The sequence below is a fragment of the Caretta caretta genome, chromosome 14, assembly GCF_965140235.1.
Source record: "Caretta caretta isolate rCarCar2 chromosome 14, rCarCar1.hap1, whole genome shotgun sequence".
NCBI lineage: Eukaryota > Metazoa > Chordata > Testudines > Cheloniidae > Caretta > Caretta caretta.
In genome coordinates, this window is record NC_134219.1 from 26,705,678 (window position 1) to 26,725,930 (window position 20,253).

Consider the following 20,253-nt stretch of genomic DNA (forward strand, 5'->3'; position numbering starts at 1 on the left):
TGGGACCCGCATAAAAGACCCCCTAAGCTTATTTCTACCAGCTTAGGTTAAAAACTTCCCCAAGGCACAAAATCTTTGCCCTTGGACTAGGGTATCCTGCCACCACCAAGCGGTTTAAAAAAGAACTAGGGAAAAGGACCCCTTGGACTTCCTCTTTCCCCCAGCAATCCCCCCAAACCCTTACACCCCCTTTCCTGGGGAGGCTTGAGAATAAACAAATTGAGCACAGACTAGCTTGGGTTTCTTAAGATTCTAAAAACCCAATCAGATCCTTAAAAAAACAGAACTTTATTAGAAGAACAGAACAAAGATAAAAGAAATACTCTGTAAGATTAGAATGGAAGATAATCTCACAGGCAGTCAGATTCAAAACATAGAGAATCCCTCTAGGCAAAACCGTAAGTTACAAAAAGACACAAAAACAGGAATACAAATTCCCTCCAGCACAGCGAATTTAGAAGCCAAAACAAAGAAAACCTGACGCATTTTCTAGCTAGATTACTTACTAACTTTACAGGAGTTGGAGGGCTTGCATCCTTGATCTGTTCCCAACAAAGGTATCACAGACAGACAAAAGCCTTTTTCCCCCCCTCCAGATTTGAAAGTATCTTGTCCCCTCATTGGTCATTTTGGGTCAGGTGCCAGCGAGGTTACCTTAGCTTCTTAACCCTTTGCAGGTGAAAGGATTTTGCCTCTGGCCAGGAGGGATTTTATAGCACAGTATACAGAAAGGTGGTTACCCTTCCCTTTATATTTATGACAGTCAGTCTCTTCTCTTCTCAACAGCTCACTTTGCTGTTTGCTGTGCATTTGCTCCCCTTCTTTAATTTTGGAGCTGTCTGCAAATTTGAGCATAGCTTAGTTTTCAGTAAATAGTCACTCAACAAAGGAGGACACGAGTCAGTTGTACGGAGGTTGTGGGGAGGGGGCAGATATTTTTTAGTTGGTCATGAAGTCCTAAGAGGGTCCTGGTTTTGGCTAGACTTAGCAGGAAGAGTCACTGTCTGAAGACTGACATTCTGTCCTAGCTCTGGTACAGCTCCCCCTGCTAGATGCTCACCAGGTTGCTGTTTGGGTCCTAATGGGGAACCATGTGCTCTTAAGCTTCCCTTGCTCTGGGAAGAATCCAGCAAGGTTTGTCTCAGTCTTTGGTCCCTCAGGCATGCTTATTGGGCCCAGACTCTACCTATTGCCCCTTTAGATAAGTGGACCTGGTGGTCCAGCTGGCCCAGCCCCATATCCTGGCTGGTTCTGACCCCACAAGACACACTGATAACCTCAGTAAACCTTTTCCCAGTGATCCAAACTTGTGGGCAGTCTGGCTTACGGTTTCTCTCTCCAGGGCTATGTGATAACCGATGCGCATAACACACAGGTTTTGCAAAAGTTTAACACAATTACTTTTTAGATACCCCAAGAAATGTACAGATTTAGACAAAAACAATAAAACACTTCTATGCCCTTGTCATCATGGAGTCACAGGGTCTGGTCTCTGTCCCAGCCTGTAACAGGTCTCCTGGGAGTGACTCCTTTAGTAGGCTGAGCCCCAAGGATGCATGCAGTCTACAGGCTTTGTGGGTTTCAAGACTGGGCTGTTGGCACCGGCAATCTCTGTCTCTCCGTGGCTCCCTGCAGCGAATCCAGCCCAGTCAGACTCATGTGGGAGACTTGTACTGTCCCCTTCATGGTGTAGGGCTGTCAGTGAGTATTACAGTGACACAGCCAGCCTTTGCAAAACAAGGTACCATTTATTAGTCACCGGGCTCCGGAATCTGAAAATCCTTAAATCAGCACAGAGAAATGCCTGGGAAAGCATAGTCCATGCTAGTTATCCCAGAGCTCAGCTGTTGTGAACCCATGTTCAAGCTCTCATGCACTTTCTCTCACCTTCTTAGTTCCCAGGTGTCTATCCCTTCCTCCAGAAACCAACGCTTTATCCCCTGCCTCACACCTTCCAGTCCTTTGATCTCGAGCTGGGGTCTTTGCTCGGTTTCCCTGCTGAGAGGGTTGTTGGTTGCTAGGTGTCAATGTGCTGGGGATTGGGTTTGGCATGGGCTTCTCAGATTTTCCAGTCCTTTTCAGTGATCCATTCAGGCTCATACAGCTGTGACATCCTACAAAGGTGCTTCCATGTGCATAGAGAATAGTCAAGGTTTAATAACCCTTCATTGTTAGTCCTTGGAATTTCTGTCCAAGATGAAGGTAAAAGGTCAGCAGAGAAGGCAGAGTAGCCTCACAATCAAAATGGCATTTATAGATTGATAATCTATACGGAGAGTTTATAATATTAAATGGGAATTCGTAAATTGTATATAGACACAATCCCCTAATTACAAGTTTCAGAGTAACAGCCGTGTTAGTCTGTCTTTGTCACAGCTTCATTGAAAAAGGAGCTCTGCATAGCTCAGGGGGTATATCTATGCTGCAATTAGACACCTGCAACTGGCCTATGTCAGCTGATAAGCTCTGGCTGTTTAATCGCAGTGTAGACATTTGGGCTTGGGCTGAAGCCTGGGCTCTAGGACCCTGGGAGTGGGAGGGTTCTAAGGCTCAGGCTCCAGCCCGAACCTGAACGTCTACACCACAATTAAACAGCCCATAAGCCTGAGTCAGCTGACAGGGGCGAGCCATGGGTTTTTAAGTGCAGTATATTCATACCCAGTGTAAGAACCACTGGCTTAGCTCAGAATTTTGTTAGGCTTATAAACGTGCTTATTGACCACCTTCTGATCTTGCATACGCCAGTGTAAATGTGGAGTAAATGCAGCAAGATACAGATTTATTCCAGTTTTACACCAGGATAAGCTGGTGAGAATCTGGCCCATTTTCCTCTTCCCCAGTAGTATTGAGGAAACTCTAATGGGACTCTGACATGTGCAGTAACATGCATCCTGCACCCAGGGGGGTGGGTTTGTACTCCCTCCACTTTCTCTGGCACCTGTCAAGATTTTCGTTATCTCACAGTGACACAAGAATAGCAGGTTTCAGAGGAACAGCCATGTTAGTCTGTATTCGCAAAAAGAAAAGGAGTACTTGTGGCACCTTAGAGACTAACCAATTTATTTGAGCATGAGCTTTCGTGAGCTACAGCTCACTTCATCAGATGTATACCGTGGAAACTGCAGCAGACTTTATATACACAGGTTCCCTTACAAGGTCACAGATCTCTCCATGCAGGAGCAGTGGAAGCTCCCTAAAAATGGGGAAGGGCACACTGGTGCCTGAACCGTGGCCCTGCCCTTGCACCATTCCTTCCCGTCCGAGGCCCTGCCCCGCTTGCTCCCTCCTCCTCCCATTGCTTGACCTTACAGCCAGTAAAGAGGGAGGGTGTAGCCCTCCCACTTTTAAAAGTGATGGGACCATGGCCCTCTAGCCCTCTCTGTTCTGGCACTCCTGTTTCAGTGCCCATGTCCACAAAGACAAAAATGTTCAAAACAAGGTTCCTAACATTAAGTACTTAAATCCATAAGAATGGCCATGCTGGGTCAGAGCAGGGGTCCATCTAACCCAGTATCTTGTCTTCCGACAGTGGCTGGTGCCAGATGCTTCAGCGGGAATGAACAGAACAGGATCCACCCCGTTTCCAGTCCGAGCTTCTGGGAGGCAGAGGTTTAGGGACACCCAGAGCATGGGGTATTATACCTGACCATCTTGTCTAATAGTCATTGATGGACCTATCCTCCATGAACGTATCTAATGCTTTTTTAACTGAGTTATACTTTTGGCCTTCATAACTTCCCCTAGCAACAAGTTCGACAGTTTGTGCATTATGTGAAGATGTACTTAGGTTTGTTGTAAACCTGCTGCCTATCAATTTCATTGAGTGACCCCTAGTTCTTGTATTATGTGAAGGGGTAATACTTCTCTATCACTCTCTCCACACCATGCATGATTTTATAGACCTCTATTTCTCCCTTACATCAAAGCTGATGCGTAACTTGTTTGTATCAGTGTCATAAAGATGTATCTCAGAGGGAGTGTCTTTGTCCAGCCGAGGGGGCAGTGGAAAGTCCCGCCACTGACAGCTGCATCCATTATCACGGGCATACATGTTAGTGTACCTGTAATCATTGAGCCCGGGGCATTAGCACCATGCTTCATTGGTAATAAACCTGGCCTAAACCAAGTCTGGTGGTCTTATTGGGCAGTTTGATCGGAGCCTGCTATACAGGCTATCTGGTCAGAGCCAGTGCGGCACACAGAGGGAACACATGCACGCAGCCGAACATCGGACGACACATGCGACTGTTGCCTCACGTCTCAGCAGTACAACCAGACCAACTTCTTGTTTCCCTGCGCTACTTCCTAGGGGCTCCTGCTGGCGCTGCTCCATCATCACTTGGACCTGGCTCTCAGACTTGTGGTCAGACAGCCCTTCCACCTGTCTCCTGGGGCAGTGGTTTGCCTTTTCTCTCTGCTGCCGGTCACAGGCTCAGCTGAGGACTCAACTCCCTGGGAGGGACATCTGCCTCCTTCTCTGGTCCAGCCCCAACTGAGGTACAGGGCCCTGCTCTTATACTTCCTGTGAGCGAGGGGGGGTTAGCTGTGCCTACCAAGGGAAGTTAACCCCCTCTGTACCAGAGGGAGGCCATTCTGCCTCACTACAGACCTTGTCAAAGGCTTTCTGAAAGTACAAGTACACTATATGAACTGAATCACCTTTTCCTCATGCTTTTTATACACTAAAATAATGCTAATAGATTGGTGAGGCACGATTTCCTTTTATAAAAACCATATTGACTCTTCTCTAATATAGTGTGTTCATTTATGTGTCTGATAATTCTGTTCTTTACTATAATTTCAAAGAATTTGCCTGGCACTGAAGTTAGGTTTACCAGCTTGTAATTGCCAGGATCACCTCTGAAGCATTTCTTAAAAATTGTCATTACATTAGCTTTCCTCCAGTCATCGGGTAGAGAGGCTAATTTAAGCGATAGGCTACATTACCACACTTACAGAAATGTAGGGCTTGAAGGGACCTTGAGAGGTCATCTAGTTCAGCCCTCTGCACTAAGGCAGGACCAAGTCTACCTAGACCATTTTTGACAGATGTTTATTTAACCTGTTCTTAAAAGCCTCTAATGATGAGGATTTCACAACCTCCCTTCGAAATCTATTCTAGTGCTTAACTATCCTTACAGTTAGAAAGTTATCCCCCTAATATATTACCTAGCTCTCCCTTGCTGCACATTAATCTGATTCACGGAGATCTATTTATAACATACCTTTATAACAGCCCTTAACATATGCCAACATATGATATGCCAACAGAATCTGTCATAATTTTAAGTGTTATCTTTGCAGTTCATGTAAAATTAAACTTACGCTAAACTAAAAAAAATGCTAAATAATTCCATTAATTAGGCTCTAAGTGGCACATAATACATACATGGCTATTTTTTTTCTTTAAAAGAAGAAGGGGAGGGGACTAGGCTCTAATGGCACTGTATGGTTTGCTAAAGAGGTCCTCTCAATATGTCATCACAGAATGATACATGCTGGGATTTCAGCAAAGTGTCAAAACTTTAGTCTAATTTTTTTTTTTTAAAATAAAGCCAGGTTAAAACTATTACTGTGCTACTCCTTTAGTCTGGGCAAGGTGGAGGTCACTAGAAGGGGAGACAAGACATAGCCCCCATTCCCAAAGGAGTATTCCATCCACAGTTGGCTCAGACAGAAGAGAACCAGATATACTATTGCTAGACTAGTGGTTGCCAAACTTTTTGTTAAGTCGACCCACCAACTCCATTTTGTCTTTTTTTAAAATGACCCACCATTACATATATGTCCTCTCTCCCCCAGCCCTGCAACCCTAATCCAGGCACAATGCAGAGGGAAGGCCTGAGAGGAAGGGGTTGGAAAGTGACCCCGCTCCTCATTGACCTCACTGTGGCTGCTCCTATCCTGTGGGACTGGCTTCCCACTCCACGTGTTATGGGAGGCTCCCCTCTGCCAGTTGGGCCAAATTTGAGTGGCATTGTGACCTGGAGCATAGGGTCACAGCATCAATCAGGGATGGCCAGGCCAAATTTAAGTGGTGCTATGCCCTGGTCTCATCACCAGAGCAAGGAACTGGGCTTAGTCCTGTAGAACAGGAGCTGCTGCTGCAGGGTGGGCTTGCTCTCCGTCCTCCCTCTGCTCCATACCTCCCACCCACAGTGGGCCAGGAATAGCATATGTTTGCCCAGGCCAGGGCCCAGTGATGGGTTAATCCAGCCCTGGATGGGGAAATCCATCTAGAATCTTTGGGAATTTGGGAAATACTGCACTAGACAACTGGTCATCCCCTTCTTTAGTTTTGTCTTCTCCCACCTGTTCACCCAATAATCTTCACCACCTCTTCTCTCTACCTTCAGTTTCCCTCCACCACTGCAGACAATCTCATTGTACTATTCCTGTACGTACCACTTTCACAACACTGCAAATAGAAGCAAAGTAAAAAAAACTCATGAGAACTGCATGGCCTTTCATCAGTTTCTGATCAGTGATAGCATGAGAGTGAAAGTGGTATATGAAGAAAGCACAGTCATGAGCATTCAAGATTCTCTTGTTCAACAATTTTTATAACTGGTATGGGTGGAAATGAGATGGCTGTGAAGGTATAGGATACATGTGATCTTGCATCAAATTTAGATAGGGTGGGTGGGCACAGTGCTCCAGAGAAGCCAATTGCTAGAAGCATTCTGCATCACAGACAAAATAAATCAAAGCAATAGCTTATTTTACTTATCAGTATGAAGCAGTACTCTTAACAGTGGCCTTCATAACAAAAGAAAAAGGGTGCTTTTGACCACTACTTATTTTTAATCAGGTTTTAACTCAAACTAAACAAAACTTTAACTTAATATTTTTACCCATACCAGCTATCAAAAATAATTTAAGCTCTCCATTAGTCGTAATTTACCACAACCATTGGTTTAAAGTACAGTCCTACTTTATGAATAGAGCAGGTGAGACCTATCACAGGACTTCAAGCAAAAAGTCTTCTAGAAGAAAGTGCCATCATCATGCTAAACACCACCTGCCTAATGGGGTGGTGGGATGAACAGCTTCCAAGTACAATTTTGATTTTTGTTCTGAAAGTCCCCCCACTCCAATATATTTAGCTTATTGCACTTGCTTTTTGAAAAAATGCTCATGGACTATATATCTATATATGCATTTATTTTTTAGAATAATTAAGCATATGAATGATATGCAGACCCTCCTAACTACAGAATTATTCAATAAAACTGTGTTCATACCCTAAGTAAATATTGGTTCTCTCGTATTTTAATTAACACATTTCCAAGACAACCCACCAACACTGTCAGAATCTAACAATAGGCTGTCCAAACCCCGATTAGGACTTAGGACAACTGTAATTTAAGACAGCGGCTCTCACCCTTTTCAGACTACTGTACCCCTTTCATGAGTCTGATTTGTCTTCCATACCCCCAGGTTTCACCCCACTCAAAAACTACCTGCCCGGTAGCAGTTCTGCAATTTCATATTTGAGTTCCTTCAGAACTCTTGAATGAATATCATCTGACCCTGGTAACTTATTACTGTTTAATTTGTTCCAAAACCTTCCCTACTGACACCTCAATGTGGGATTTGTCACATAAAAAGAATGGCTCATGTGGGAATCTCCTTCACATCCTCTGCAGTGAAGGCTGATGCAACGAATTCATTAGATTTTCCTCAATGGCCTTCTCTTACTTGAGTGCTCCTTTAGCACCTTGATTGTCCAGTGGCCCCGCTGATTGTTTGGCAGGCTTTCTGCATCTGATGTACTGCCTTTGCTAGCAGGTCTTCAAATTCTTTTTTGGGCTGCCTAATTACACTTACACTAGACTTGCCAGAGTTTATGCGCCTTTCTATTTTCCTCAGTAAGATTTCACTTCCAATTTTTAAAGGATGTCTTATGGCCTGTAACTGCCTCTTTTACTTTGCTGTTGAGCCATGGTGGCATATCTTACTGTTTTATTTTTTTATTTGGGGGTATACATTTAGTTTGAACATCTATTACAGTATTTTAAATAGTTTCAATGTGGCTTGCAGACATTTCACTGTTGTGACTATTCCTTTTAATTTCTGTTTACCTAGCTTTCTCATTTCTGTGTAGTTCCCCTTTTTGAAGATAGATGCGACTGTGGATATCTTTTGCATATTTCCCCCTGCAAGGATGTCAAATTTAATTACATTATGGCCTCTTACTATTACTTTGCGGTTCAGTTATATTCCCGTCTTGGAGCAGACCCTGTGCTTCACTGAGGACTTAATCAAGACTTGCCTCTCCCCTTGTGGGTTACAGGACTAACAGATCTAAGAAGAAGTCATTAATGGCATCTAGAAATTTTATTTCTGCATCCTTTCCTGAGGTGACAGGGATAACGTTCCTGAGCATTTCATCTATAAAATCGTAAATCCACTCCCTAGACAAAAAACCAAAAACATTCAAAGGAATCTGGTTTTTAGAGGTGCAGGGTATCTACAACTTCTGCTGATTTCAGGAAGCAAACTACTGGCAGGCTGAAGAATATCATCAATGTTAGTGTTTGAAAAGAAGCTGAATCACACCTGATGGGGATAAGATTTGCATTTCATAACACAGTGTGACGAATAAAGATGCACTAATAACTCCTTGCTAGTGTTATCACATACCCTTTAACGCTGTTGGTGTCTTTTGTGCCACAATAAATAACAAATTGTTCACTCTTAGCTCTTTCAAGCAGAAGTTGTCCAGGTCAAGTTGCATTTATTTCAGCCTGAGTCGAGTTGTTGGCTGTCCCTTCCCTGCCCTACAGCAGGAAGCTAGGCCTTGTTTCTTGCGGAAGTAAAGCTTCTAAGAGAACAGCTCCGAGAGGCGAAGGTGGCAGCACTGAGGCTCTATTGATCAGGCTTGAGGCTGTAAGCATCATTGTGCAGATTTTCTATAAACAGAAACACCATGGCTGCAATGGTCAGCTGTTATTTACTAAACTAACTAATTTCCAGAGCACTGTCTGGATCACGCACAATTGTATTTACAATGATCCTAATGCTTTGTATAATACATTACTTTGTCTGGAATTCTACCTCTTCCCTTTAATACCAGTTTATCATCATAGACATATATCGTTCCAAAGGCCTGGCTCTGTGGTGGAGTTTCAACAATCCCTTCCAAAGTAAGATGGTGGACTCCGTGAGAATCTAAATAATAACCACCATCATGGAGGTGCCCTGCGAGAAAGCACACCACACACTGATGAGAATGGATGACGGAAAGGGCATCTTTATAATTCCAAGCAAGGCAAACACTCCCTGTAGAACCTGGATGAATGGGAATGTGACCTGCAGTTGGAAAAAAAGCAGAATAATGGTAAGAGACATCACCAGTGACAACCCCGGATAAGAGTGTTTTATATCATCTCCCCATCTGGAAATCGCTTATGGATGCTGGAATCTTAAGGGTTTGGGGGGCAGTGAAACCCCTAGAACTTTTCTTTAAGTTTGGGGTTTTGCACACAGGATGTCCAGTCATATGGAATAATGAGAACGCTCTCTATCTCTCAGGTTTCAGAGTGGTAGCCGTGTTAGTCTGTATCAGCAAAAAGAACGAGGAGTACTTGTGGCACCTTAGAGACTAACAAATTTATTTGAGCATAAGCTTTCATGGGCTAAAACCCACTTCATCAGATGCATGCAGTGGAAAATACAGTAGGAAGATAGATATATATACACACGCACAAACAGAGACAGAGAACATGAAAAAATGGGGGTTGCCATATCAACTCTAATGAGACTAATGAATTAACTAATCAACTAATAGCCCACCTTAATTGATTAGTCTCGTTAGAGTTGGTATGGCAACCCCCATTTTTATGTTCTCTGTATATATCTTCATCAGATACATGCAGTGGAAAATACAGTAGGAAGTGGGTTTTAGCCCACGAAAGCTTATGCTCAAATAAATTTGTTAGTCTCTAAGGTGCCACAAGTACTCCTATCTCTCAGGTATTTCTAAGGTATCTAGGTACCGAATCCCAGCTGAGTTATGCTCACAAGACCATTGCCTTGGGACATCAAATCTAAAACTGCGCACTGAGGCTATGTCTACACTACAAATTACTTCAGTATAACTTACATCGCTTAGGGTTGTGAATAATCCACACCTCTGAGCGACGTAAGTTATACTGACCTAAGCAGCAGTGTAGACAGCGCTATGCCGGTGGGAGAGCTTCTCACGCCAACACAGCGACCACCTCTCACGGAAGCAGGAGTTATTTCGCCGTAGAGCCTCTTCACGGCTGTAAATGATGCAGTGTAGACAAAGCCTGAGCATCATAATGGCGGCCTCTAGAGGGGCCTATAGCACTCCCTGCTGGAAAAACATTCTGATTTACACTTCTATTCACAAAGCTCATATAGTGTAAAATGTTCTCATCACTCTTTACCAGATGTAAAATGGTTACTAGCTTCAGGGTGGGGCACGTCCTTGCTCCAGTTATGAAGCGTCCTCAGTGAGTGTACCTGGTTTTGCTGGTCAGCCAGCTCAGTTGCCATGTCCTTGCTCTGGCTGTGCAGGTGGCTTGGCACACAGCCCAGTTGCATAGTTATGTGGAGGTGTCAACTAAAGCCCAGGGAGAGGAGAGGAAGAGAGCTCCCACTGTGGCTACTGCTGTTCCATGATCCACAGCAGATCAGTGTTTTTGGTGCACAGTGCCTTTCACATGCCCAGAGCCCCAATCCCTAAATGGCCCCCCTCAAAGATTGAACTCACAACCCTGGGTTTAGCAGGCCAATGCTCAATCCTCTGAGCTATCCCTCCCCCCCATAGCTCCCCTAAAACAGCAACTTCCAATACCCTGCAGCAGCCTACTGCCCCCCCCCCACCTAGGACCCCTCAAATCTGAAGCCCCCTTTCTTGCCTCTGTCCAGCACATTCTCCTCCTCCTGTTCTGGAAAAAATGTATGTGTGAGGGGGAAACTGAATTACTCTAGAATATAAAGTATTGGTAGGAAATCCTATGAGCAGAAAAAATTGGAGTACCCCCTATAGTAAGTGCAGCATCCCATCAGTTTATCACTGGGTTTATTCCTTCACAGATGTCTCAATTCACATGCATTCACACATACAAAAAGCAGACTTACCCACAACCACAACTTTCTCTTGATTAGTGTCAGAGAATGTAAGAACCTCATTGAACCAATCCAGCTGTGCTTGGCTAAATCCTCCATTGAACTCTACAAATTGGGGTTCAGCAAGTCCTGTAATGAAGAAAGGTCAAGCACACACACACCAAATAGCTACTTCCCTACCTGCTTTGGTTTTTTATGGACATCTGTGCTTAGGATAAACAGCTTCCTTTCCCCTGACAGGCTCTTATGTATCTTGTGCCTCCAAAAATTCAGTCTTCATGAGTAAATGAGGGAAAATGATTTACTAGTAATTTTGCTTTGACAATGCCACACACGCAGGATTCCCACTCTTGCATCACAGCAGCCTAGCAGAACACAGGCCAGAACTTCATGAGTGGCTTTCTGAGCTGGCACTTGGACATGAGTCCTTTGCTTGTGTTGAATTACAGCTGCCACAGCTTCGTCTAGTAGGGTTGCAAACTTTCTACTCACACATTTTTTTTGCCTCTGTCTTCACGAACAAGGTCAGCTCCCAGACTACTGCACTGGGCAGCACAGCATGGGGAGGAGGTGGCCAGCCCTCTGTGAAGGAAGAAGTGGTTTGGGCCTATTTAGAAAAACTGGACGTGCACAAGTCCATGGGGCCGGATGCGTTGCATCCAAGAGTGCTAAAGGAATTGGCAGATGTGATTGCAGAGCCATTGGCCATTATCTTTGAAAACTCATGGCGATTGGGGGAAGTCCCGGAAGACTGGAAAAAGGCTAATGTAGTGCCAATCTTTAAAAAAGGGAAGGAGGATCCTGGGAACTACAGGCCGGTCAGCCTCACCTCAGTCCCCGGAAAAATCATGGAGCACGTCCTCAAGGAATCAATTCTGAAGAACTTAGAGGAGAGGAAAGTCATCAGGAACAGTCAGCATAGATTCACCAAGGGAAAGTCATGCCTGACTAATCTAATTGCCTTCTATGATGAGATAACTGGTTCTGTGGATGAAGGGAAAGCAGTGGACGTGTTATTCCTCGACTTTAGCAAAGCTTTTGACACGGTCTCCTACAGTATTCTTGTCAGCAAGTTAAAGAAGTATGGGCTGGACGGATGCACTATAAGGTGGGTAGAAAGTTGGCTAGATTGTTTGGCTCAACGGGTAGTGATCAATGGCTCCATGTCTAGTTGGTAGCCAGTATCTAGCTGAGTGCCCCAAGGGTCGGTCCTGGGGCCGGTTTTGTTCAATATCTTCATTAATGATCTGGAGGATGGTGCGGATTGCACCCTCAGCAAGTTTGCGGATGACACTAAACTGGGAGGAGTGATAGATACGCTGGAGGGTAGGGATAGGATACAGAGGGACTTAGACAAATTGGAGGATTGGGCCAAAAGAAATTTGATGAGGTTCAACAAGGACAAGTGCAGAGTCCTGCACTTAGGACGGAAGAATCCAATGCACTGCTACAGACTAGGGACCGAACGGCTAGGCAGCAGTTCTGCAGAGAAGGACCTAGGGGTGACAGTGGACGAGAAGCTGGATATGAGTCAGCAGTGTGCCCTTGTTGCCAAGAAGACCAATGGCATTTTGGGGTGTATAAGAAGGGGCACTGCCAGCAGATCGAGGGACGTGATCGTTCCCCTCTATTCAACACTGGTGAGGCTTCATCTGGAGTATTGTGTCCAGTTTTGGGCCCCACACTACACGAAGGATGTGGAGAAATTGGAGAGAGTCCAGCGAAGGGCAACAAAAACGATTAGGGGTCTGGAACACATGACTTATGAGGAGAGGCTGAGGGAACTGGGATTGTTTAGTCTACGGAAGAGAAGAATGAGGGGGGATTTGATAGCTGCTTTTAACTACCTGAAAGGTGGATCCAAAGAGGATGGAGCTAGACTATTCTCAGTGATACCAGATGACAGAACAAGGAGTAATGGTCTCAAGTTGCAGTGGGGGAGATTTAGGTTGGGTATTAGGAAAAACTTTTTCACTAGGAGGGTGGTGAAACACTGGAATGCGTTACCTAGGGAGGTAGTGGAATCCCCTTCCTTAGAAATTTTTAAGGTCAGGCTTGACAAAGCCCTGGCTGGGATGATTTAGTTGGGATTGGTCCTGCTCTGGGCAGGGGGTTGGACTAGATGGCCTCCAGAGGTCCCTTCCAACTCTGTTATTCTATGAAAACTGAACACCTTTGCCCTGCCACCGTCCCTTCTCCGAGGCCCTGCCTCCACTCACTCCATCCCCCATCCCTGTCGCTCGCTCTCCCCCACACATATTCACTCGCTCATTTTCACCATGCTGGCTCCGGGGGCTTGGGTGTGGGAGGGGGTGAGAACTCTGGCTGGGGGTGCGGACTCCGGGGTGAGGCCAGAAATGAAGAATTCAGGATGTGGGAGGGGGCTTCAGGCTGAGGCAGTGGGTTGGGATGCAGGAGACGGTGAGGGCTCTAGCTGGGCGTGTGAGTTCTGGGGTGGGGCCAGGGATGAGGGGTTTGGGGTGCAAGAGGGGGCTCTAGGCTGGGGGGTGGAGCCAAGAGGTTCGGAGTATGGGACGGGGCTCCAGGCTGAGGCAGGGGGTCAGGATGTGGGAGGGGGTACAGGCTCTGGGCTGGGGATGTGAGTTCCAGGATTGGGTCAGAAATGAGGGGCAGGAGATCAGGGCTGGGGCAGGCAGTTGGGGCTGGGAAGGGGGTGAGGGGTGCAGGCTCCAGGTGGCACTTACTCCAAGCAGCTCCCGAAAGCAGCGGCATGTCCCCTCTCTGGCTCCTATGCGGCAGCGAGGCCAGGCAGCTCTGCGCACTGTCCCATCTGCAGGCGCCACCCCCACAGCTCCCCTTGTCCGCAGTTCCTGGTGAATGGGAGCTGTGGAGTGGTGCTTAGGGCAGGTGCAGCACATGGAGCCCCCTGGCTGCCCCTACACCTAGGAGGCAGAGCGGGAGACATGCTGCTGTTTTCAGGAGCCATGTGGAGCCACGACAGGCAGGGAGCCTGCCTTAGCCCTACTATGCCGCCGACCAGAATTTTGACGGCTCGCTCAGCGGCCCAGTCCCTTTTTGACCAGGCGTTCCAGTCGAAAACCATACGCCTGGCAACCATATTGTCTAGTACCCTCTACAGGAGAGAAGCAATGGCTCCTCTAAAATGCAAACTAAACAAAAGCATGAGTGTGAATTTTTCAAAAGATAATGGCCATCTCCTGAATGGAAATAACTTTAAGGTGTTACAGCAACACACCCTTTTAGGACAGACTTGCAAACCCAGGGGAGGTAAGGGTGAATCTGGTGTGATATATTCAAAAAAGCAGAATTACAGAAGTAATTTGCCCATCTTTAAAGATGCATTACACATAGGATTCCCACTCGTGAACAGTAAACAGCTCAATGATGTCTCATGCTAAACTGATAAATGTATTGCAAGTAGCAGTAAGAACAGTGGGAGGGTACAGCAAAGAATAAGGCCCAATCAAGAAACATCGCAAAGACAGAGCATACTCCGTAGCTGACCTATAGGCTCTGAAGTACTAAAAGTGATCCCATATTCTCTTTCAAAGCTAAAGTTAAGTTGTGACAAAGTGAGACTTTTCTGAAATATTTTTATAAATTCTGTGTGTGCCTAAGTTTTCCCTACATTTTGCGTGGCTACCCAGTAGGGGAAAAAGGACTAAGTTTGCTCTTAGGGCAGGTTAAGAGACATAGATGTATGTCTGTGTTGCCTACCTGTCCGAGCCTGAATGGGCCCTTAAAAAGGACTTGCTGAAGCTGACCCCAGATCAATGGAAAATCCAAGAAGACAATGAAAAACCCAATCTCCAGGACGCTGGCATCTAACAACCAATGACCCAGAGGGAGATGGATTTTCCCACCTCTCAGCTGGGAAGCTGAGCAAAGATCACAGCTTGAGAACAAAGGACTAAAGAGATGTGAGATGGGGAATAAAGGGTTAGTTTCTAGAAGTCTGGACTCTCATGTGGGAACTGATTAAAGAGGTCAGAGTGAGGCTTTGTCTGCACTACACAGATAGATCAATGTAAGCTTCCTTGTGTCGGCCTAGCTATGGAAGTGTCTTTACGTAAATGTGATTCCCGCTCATAGAAATGCCTCTCTATGTCGATTTAATAACACGAGCTCCCCGAGCAATGTAGTCATGGTCGACGTAATGAAGTCGACAAAATGTCAGTGTAGACACTGCACTGCTTACGTTGACTGTTTCTGGCTTTCAGGACTCATCTCACAATGCCCCCCACTGATAATACAATCGATACAAGTGCTCCTGGTGAGAACACACGCTTCTGACACAAGGAGCCAGGTGTGCACACACATAAATGATTTAATAAATGCAGTGCCTGTACACCAACGTAAGTTAGGTTGACATAATTTTGTAGTGTAGACATGGCCTGAGAGGGAGAGCCAGAGCCAGAGCATGGGGTTCACGACAGCTTGGCTGCGCACTGGGGTAACCAGAATTGGCTGTGCTTTACCTTTCATTTCTCTATGCTGACCTAAGGACTTTTAGATTCTGTAGCCAGGTGACTAATAAATTGTGTTGAAATGACTGCCGGTATTGCTGTAACTCACTGAGTGCCCTGTGTTCTAAAAGGGACAGTACAAGCCTCCTGCAGGAGTCTGGCTTGGTTGGATTTGCTGAAGGGACCCATGTACAGAGACAGAGCTAGCTGGTGCCGAAGGCCCTGCCTAGGAGGGCATAGGCCTGCCTCTGTGGACTGTCGGTCCTGGGCGCCCGGCATACTAAAGGGGTCACTCCAGGAGACTGGCCTTTTTAATGCTAGGGCACTAAAAGCTCAATAAACGTATGTCAGAACAAGTATGCAGCTGTTTGTAAACTGGAAACACACAAGGCTTTTACCAAGATTTTTGCTGCAGGATTGTCAGGCCGTATCAGTTGAAAGAGTACCTCTATGACCTTCAAACATTTCTGTGTCTAGAAAGAAATGAGACATAGTCTAAGGACTACAGTCAGTTCCAAATCAAAATCTAGGTCAGTGGTTCTCCAGGTAAAAAAAGAAACAAAACTGTCACTGAAAAAAAGTTCTGCCTCTATCATTCATCACAGAAATTTTGGAATTTTTTTTCCCCCATCTTGCTGATGTCTTTTCTTGTCCACATGCCTTACACTGTGCTCAACTGGCTATTGTAATTTGTGCTAAAGCATCTGATTGTACTTATTGAGTGTCATTGCACAAACCCGTGTGGGGCGTCCCTGAAAAGAAGTCTTGGGGGAAAAAAATTCAGGTGTTGAATCTCTCTTGTATGTGGCGTTGCAGCACTTATAATGGCACCACAGAGCATACTCAGAATGTTAAAACTTATCATCCTCTGTGACAAAGGTACAGCTGGCTCCCAAGCAGAAATGCTCGTGTGGAGAGGTCTCCCATGTTTAAGAAGGATGAATTCAAACTGGAACAGAGAAGGGCAACTAGGATGATCCGAGGAATGGAAAACTTGTCTTATGAAAGGAGACTCAAGGAGCTTGGTTTGTTTAGCCTAACTAAAAGAAGGTTGAGGGGAGATATGATTGCTCTCTATAAATATATCAGAGGGATTAATACCAGAGAGGGAGAGGAATTATTTAAGCTCAGTACCAATGTGGATACAAGAACAAATGGATATAAACTGGCCACCAGGAAATTTAGACTAGAAATTAGACGAAGGTTTCTAACCATCAGAGGAGTGAAGTTTTGGAATAGCCTTCCAAGGGAAGCAGTGGGGGCAAAAGATCTATCTGGCTTTAAGATTAAACTTGATAAGTTTATGGAGGAGATGGTATGGTGGGATAACACGGTTTTGGTAATTAAATATTCATGGTAAATAGGCCCAATGGCCTGTGATGGGATATTAGATGGGGTGGGATCTGACTTACCCAGGAAAGAATTTTCTGTAGTATCTGGCTGATGAATCTTGCCCATATGCTCAGAGTTTAGCCGATTGCCATATTTGGGGTCAGGAAGGAATTTTCCTCCAGGGCAGATTGGAAGAGGCCCTGAAGGTTTTTCGCCTTCCTCTGTAGCATGGGGCATGGGTCACTTGCTGGAGGATTCTCTGCTCCTTGAAGTCTTTAAACCACGATTTGAGGACTTCAATAGCACAGATATAGGTGTGAGGTTTTTTGCGGGAGTGGTGGGTGAAATTCCGTAGCCTGCGTTGTGCAGGAGGTCAGACTAGATGATCATAATGGTCCCTTCTGACCTAAATATCTATGAAATTCTAGTCCTTGGAGAGTTATTTGAATGAAACAGATTATTCAGATGGCATTGAACATACACTGCCCAGTCAAAGTTTGCTCTGGAAACTGTATGGGTGACCCAAAGACAATGCCTTTTAAACAAAGGGGTGAGTACAACGGCATATGTCACGTTGGACTGTTGCCCCAAAGAAGTTTTCCTGACTGAAAAAAGATAATGATGTCTTGGTATAGAACTCGAAGAAGAGACTTGTGCCTAATGGCCAGTACCTCACACGACAAATCTAAGAGCTAAGAAAGTAAGTTGATGCCCAAGAGTGGGAATTTTGCGTGTATATTATGGGAAAAGAACATACCCTTACTCAGGGCTGGTTTGTAGGATCAAACGAAGCTCACACTGATTTATCACCTAGTAACATATCTTACATTAATTATCAGTCTTTCTACTATGAAGAGCAATATTATCTGAAGCAGAATTTTGGGAACACATGTTAATCTCTCTCAGGCAGTGCAATACCTGTGGGACTATTCAGATTCTCATTTGGGTTTTTCTCCTTCAGCAGCTTCAAAGAATCCTGATATTTTTGGGTCGATTTATCCCTCCCAAGGATACTTAAATCATAAGCATCAAGTAAAATGAACCGAAATTTTGGGACTGGGCTAAAATGATAAGCATAGTAATGTTCTTCAGCAGTGTCTCCAGGAGAGTCCTGGCTTCTGGCAGCAGAGCCAAGGAAGATCTGGTCTTCTAAAGACTTACTGTTAAGTTCAGATTTTGTTAAATAGTCTCTAGTAAAGTTGTACAATTCATGATTTCCCCATGTGTGATGGATTGGGGCTCTAAGCTTTTTAAACTTGTTCATAACTCTTCTCAGAGCACTTTCTGATGTTTTATGCTGGGCATTAAAACCATCAATAATATCCCCAAGCTGCAGTACAAATTCAAGTTGACTGTCTTCCTTATTCCACTCATCAACTGCGCTCTGGAGAAGGTGAAGGCTGTGTCTGTAGTATCTCCTCCGGGACCTCCAGAAGTTATAACCATCCTCTAGATCAGCATACTGAATATCTGCTATGACTCCAAAGGAAAAGCACATCTCAGAGTTGCCGGTCAAGGCTCCAGATCCCCAGGTAGGAGTTGCATCCATAACTGTCAACCAGGCTCCCAAAATCTAATGCAGGAAGAAAGACTCAGTTCAAAAAAAGCTGGGTGCTTTAAAAGAAATAAAATCAGCTCCAACACCCAGAAGAAACAGAGACATCTCTCCAGATTCATTTTTTATGCAGCTAGAGACCTGCAGAACTCTTTGGCATGAGTTGTCACTTCAGAAAAAAGCAGAAGCACTAGGAGCCTGCCACTCTTGAAAAAGGCAGAGGGGGCAGGGGATTGCATGTTTGTACAGTAATAGTCATGTAATATTCCTTCAGTATGTGACATTTCCAGATTAAAAACTAGTTAAACTAGAGTTCAAGTTGGGAATATGTATCAGTAATTTAAGGGTAAAAACATTGTACGGATGTTGTAATTATCCCCAAAATAAGCACTACCAACCCCAGAAATTCAGACTTAAGGTTGAGTTTAAAAAATAAACCCTACTTATTAAGAATGTGGTCCCAGATTAGCTTGAACTGATTTTAAAAGACAATTAGCTCTCATGGTAGAGGAGAAAAGCTTGAAGCTGGGAATCCCAATGGCTTAAAAACCAGAAGGCAAAAAGAATCCAACTTTTATATTTAAAACTCTCATGATTTTTAAGCCAATTTCATGATTTTCTGAGGGCCGATTCATCATTTTTGAACACACAAGGTTCCCAGTACTGTGCTCAGAACTTCTACAAACCAGGGCTCCAGCAGTTGAAGCTGGGCACCCAGAAAGGTGCATCATGCAGCCAGAGGCCAGCCGTGGAGGGTTTAGTTTGATTGGTTAAGCGGGGTTCTAGCAGAGGCAGGGATGAAGCCCAGTTCTCCAGGACCCCAGGTCAGTTGTGGAAACACAGTTCCAGCCTCGTTTGCCACAGGTTGTGCCTTGGCTCGGTGCCAGGCATTGCATGGGGCAGGGGCAGCCTCTGGGAAAGAGCAAGGCCTAGTGGGGGGGCAGTGGCTGGTCATCTGTTCTGGGCCAAACGGGAGGGTTAAAATGACAATCATAGTAACGTTGTCATGGTAACACAAGTCACCATGCTATGATGTCACTTCCACAATCTCTGGCGTGACGTCATTCCACTGTAATGTGGGACAGTGACATCACCCTTCAACTGATGTTGTTTCTAGTTCTAACCCGTTTCCCAAGGAAAAAAGTTTTGCCAACTGCAATGTTTCCAACTGGAAAGTCCGGTCGAGAAGGGACCTGGTAGTGTCCAGGCAGATGTACTGACCGGACATCAAAAGTTCGGTTACGCAGGGAGGGGGGAGGCGCCGGGTCATTCACCCCAGCTCCTCTCCGCTGGGGCCACCTCCTACCTGCAGGCGGGCAGGCTCCTTGTCGGGCTGCAGCAGCTCCCCCTCGAGCCCCAGGGCAGGGGAGGGACAATCCAGTGCGTGCTGGGGGCCCTGGGGCAAGAGACGGGGCAGGGGCGGGACCTCAGGGGTCCGGTTACCAGCAACTAGAGAGGTGGCAACCCTAGCCCGGACCCCCAGCCCACTTCCGGGCCCTCCGCACCGAGCAAGCCGGCGAACTACGAACCTGGCTCTGTCCGCGCTTGGCCCCGGTCTAGGGCTACTAGCCCGCCATGACTGTCCTGGAGTCTCCAGGAACTAAACATTAATCTGTCAGTGGAGCTGTCATGCGATGAGAGCTCCCGGAACTGGCAACGCTACGGCCAGTGGCCGCGGCCAGCCGGCGCCCGCGGGGACGGAAACTGAACGACGCCGGCAGAAGCTGGGAGGGGGCGGGGCTAGTTGGCGGTGACGCCGGAAGCGGCGCGGGGGGCGGGGCCACTTGGCGCTGACGCCGGAAGCTGGGAGGGGGC

At 45.8% G+C, this 20,253-nt stretch overlaps 1 protein-coding gene and 1 long non-coding RNA gene across 3 annotated transcripts; one reads left to right on the forward strand and one right to left on the reverse strand.

Moving 5' to 3' along the window:
* Positions 1-2,532: 2,532 nt before the first annotated feature.
* On the forward strand, positions 2,533-7,113 carry LOC142069058 (uncharacterized). Its single transcript, XR_012664932.1, has 2 exons — positions 2,533-3,633; positions 4,310-7,113. It is a non-coding gene; the product is annotated as an uncharacterized LOC142069058 (long non-coding RNA).
* Positions 7,114-7,143: 30 nt separating this feature from the next.
* ADPRM (ADP-ribose/CDP-alcohol diphosphatase, manganese dependent) lies at positions 7,144-20,174 on the reverse strand. Of its 2 annotated transcripts, none has more exons than XM_048819151.2 (4): positions 19,968-20,174; positions 17,802-18,456; positions 11,116-11,232; positions 7,144-9,315 (listed from the first exon to the last, which is right to left on the reverse strand). In XM_048819151.2, the coding sequence occupies exons 2-4, from the start codon at positions 18,430-18,432 to the stop codon at positions 9,020-9,022; spliced, it is 1,044 nt and encodes a 347-aa protein (XP_048675108.1). In that variant the 5' UTR covers positions 18,433-18,456; positions 19,968-20,174; the 3' UTR covers positions 7,144-9,019. The 2 variants fall into 2 exon arrangements, with proteins under 2 accessions (XP_048675108.1, XP_048675109.1); XM_048819152.2 differs by lacking the exon at positions 19,968-20,174 and adding an exon at positions 19,745-19,825.
* Between the last annotated feature and the right edge of the window lie 79 nt (positions 20,175-20,253).